Raw genomic sequence first — 3,268 nt, 5'->3', positions numbered from 1 at the left:
GTCCACGTTAAAATACTAGTATCTTCACATATAAGAAAAACAAATATTTCTCGATTACTCAATCTTTTAAAAGTATAATTTTTAAGTGGATCAATGATTTATTATAATTTATTTGATTAGAATAAAATAATTGTATTTTAAATTCAGATTAGCAATGAAAATAAAATTTGGTAATTAATCCTATATTTTCTTGTAGTGTGTTAACGGTGAGACGAAATTGTTAGCAACTATCAAACCTTAAACTTCCTTCTTAAACTACTCCTTCAATAAGTCTTATACAATATAAAATCAATCTTATTAATAATTTTATTGAATTTTAACATATAATATTTCTCTTTTGAACTTGAGCACACCATAGAAAACAAAACAATAATAATCTAACATGCCATTCATTGTAATAAGAAGCAACCGTTTATTTCCAAACCAAGAGACTTTGCAAATTTATTTTCCACTGCAATAACTATGCAATTCTTGAGACCTTTATCACCTTAGCAAGGCAATTGTCTATAGGCTTGGGTGATGGTAAACTAGTAATAGGACATTTTGGATTCACTAACTCAAGCCTGCACAAAATAGATTAATTAGTAAAATAAATATATAGTTAAATTTCTATTAAAATAATAAATAAGAAATTAATTTTTTTTTTTTTTAAAAAGTTAAAATGAGTGCTTACTTATAATTGAGAAGGAAATAATGTAAAAATATGGAAATTTCAATTTTAGCCAAATCACTTCCAGGACAATGTCTACTTCCAGCACCAAAAGGAAGGAAACTTCCAATTTTAATATTGTGATCCTGCACCATATAATATAAAAAAAACACTAATACATAACTAATTTTTTACAATTTTAATATAAATTATTACATTATAAATTAAAATATAACTCACATTCCATCTTGATGGATTAAATTCATTTGGATTTGGATAATATATGGGATTCATATGAATAGCTCTCGACCAAGTTAACACTTTCCATCCTTTTGGTATAGTATAACCTAAAAATATAAAGTAGATGAACTTTTACTACTTTTAAATAAATAGGAAAATAATTCTAATGTTTCTATTAATTATGAAATTTTAAAAAAATGAATATGAACAAACCGTTAATGTTAACGTCTATAGTTGCCTCCCGAAAAATTGCAAAGTTGCTATTCTTAAGTCGCAGTGTTTCATTGATTATCTAAAAATGTAAGACATTACAACACTAATAATTAGTTAATATTAGTTTTAAAAAAAATTGAAAAGAAATATTATTATTTTTAACTAAAATGATATTAATGGATATTTCATAACTATGCATCTATAGAAGATTTCTACCTGAGAAAGATAATTCATTTTCTTGATATCCTTAAGACTTAAATGTTTCTGGTTGGGAAGTCTTGTCTTCATGATTTCCTCTTGCTCCTCCTAAAAACAACACATGCATTCTTTGATGAACAATATATTAAGAATTTTTCCTTTATTTCCTTAAGACTTGGTTGATGTTTATTTTCATGTTATAAGTTAATTTTTTTCTTCATATAATTTGTTTTTGTTTTAATGAGAATTTTGGGTTTTAATTTATGAATTAATGAATGAAATTTAACTTTTTGAGTTAGTTTATATTTTGTAATACTTAAATGTACTAGTATTGGTTTTCTCTAGCTTTTGTCTAAAATTAAATTTTGTTTTTCTATTTTTTAAACTAAATTTTCGATTCCTCTATTTTATGTTTTTTGAAAGAAAAAAAAAGCAATTTATTTTACCTTGGCTTTTTCCAAAATATGTGGATTTTGTGTAAGATATATCATTGACCACATCATACTATTTGCTGTACTTTCATGGCCAGCAAGTACAATCCCTATCAATATGTCAATAATATCCTCATCTTCTGGTTTCCAACCATCTTCATCCTTTGCATCCAAAAACACATCAAGTAGATCTTTCCTCTCACCATGTTTTATCATCATCCTCCTTTCTTCAACAATAGGTTTAACTAATTTCACCAACTTCTCGCGTGCCTATTATATCATGTATGTATAATCGACATTATAACAAATTTCTGATTATATGATGCGATGCACGGATTTTTAACTAGTTGATTTTACTAATAATATTATGAATTAGAATATGAAAATATATATAAGAAATAATTACCTTGATTCCTTTACGAAAAGCAAAACCAAGAAGATTAACGGGCAAAGAGAACAAAGCACTATGCATTTCGGTGAATGAATCTCCGATTTTGGCAATAATATGTTGATTGTAAGAGCCCATGAAAATATCGATGATAATATTAAAAGAAATATTTTTCATCTCTTTTAAAAACTCAACCGGCTGGCTCATACTAGAAATTTCTTCAAGAGAATTAATCACAATATCCTCAATACTTGATAGGTATGTTTCTAATATATTACGGTCAATGGTAAGAGAAGAGATTAGACGTCTAAATTTCTTGTGTTCTTTTCGGGAGAAACTCCAAATACATTTACATCTCACCACTTCTACAGTGGATTTTGGATAACCGATTTTAAAGGTCTCATCATCTGTCAAAACCCTTTTACACATCTCCGCCTCACAAATAATGATGCTTGGATTTCCAAATAAGTGCATCTTATAGATACCGTTTTGTCCATACCTGTAATACAAACTAGTTAGTATAGGATTTATTATATACAAAGTACTTTTGTGTGTGTGTGAAGAATCATTGCAAGAGGAGAAAAAGAGATACACTACTTGGAGACAAGGTTGTTGATGAACAAATCAGGATGACCAGATTTGAAATGTTTAATAAAGGCCAGCATATTTCCTACAAAAGGCCATCCCAAATCACCAGGAGGCAGAGTGTATTGTTTCTTTCTTAATTTTATACTATAATACCACTCATTCAATCTCCACACAAAATTGAACATACAAAAATAGGTTGCTAACAAAAGGGCATAAGTCCAAACCCAATATTGTATATCCATGTTTGAATACCTAGTTCATTTGCTCATATTATGTTTATATAGTTGATAGAGTTAGTTTAATTACTTAACGGCAGTTGATAGAGTTAGAATATCCATATATGGTAGTTAGCTTTGGTACGTTACGTTTCCTTTTATTTATTGGATTAATCATAAGTTAGTTATTAATCTACCTTTAACTTTTATATATTGCCGACATAAAAGATATTTTATTGGAGTGAGGAAATTAATGTTGTTATTAATCTACCTTTAACTTCTCAAACAATAGACAATGTGAGGCTATTTAGTGAATCAGATAACATATACTTTTCTCAAACAATAG

The 3,268-nt window shown here is 27.6% G+C and overlaps 1 protein-coding gene across 3 annotated transcripts; it reads right to left on the bottom strand.

Moving 5' to 3' along the window:
* Positions 1-273: 273 nt before the first annotated feature.
* LOC131595907 (beta-amyrin 11-oxidase-like) lies at positions 274-2,964 on the bottom strand. 3 transcript variants are annotated; one of them, XM_058868428.1, is made up of 8 exons: positions 2,717-2,964; positions 2,138-2,618; positions 1,747-2,001; positions 1,319-1,408; positions 1,103-1,181; positions 890-996; positions 674-795; positions 274-563 (listed from the first exon to the last, which is right to left on the bottom strand). In XM_058868428.1, the coding sequence occupies exons 1-8, from the start codon at positions 2,947-2,949 to the stop codon at positions 461-463; spliced, it is 1,470 nt and encodes a 489-aa protein (XP_058724411.1). In that variant the 5' UTR covers positions 2,950-2,964; the 3' UTR covers positions 274-460. The 3 variants fall into 3 exon arrangements, with proteins under 3 accessions (XP_058724411.1, XP_058724412.1, XP_058724413.1); XM_058868429.1 differs by lacking the exon at positions 1,319-1,408; XM_058868430.1 differs by lacking the exon at positions 1,747-2,001.
* Positions 2,965-3,268: the final 304 nt, after the last annotated feature.

Source organism: Vicia villosa, linkage group LG4 (genome assembly GCF_029867415.1).
Source record: "Vicia villosa cultivar HV-30 ecotype Madison, WI linkage group LG4, Vvil1.0, whole genome shotgun sequence".
Taxonomy (NCBI): domain Eukaryota; kingdom Viridiplantae; phylum Streptophyta; class Magnoliopsida; order Fabales; family Fabaceae; genus Vicia; species Vicia villosa.
The sequence above is the reverse complement of the archived record's forward strand: the minus strand, read 5'-3'. Positions and strand labels throughout refer to the sequence as shown.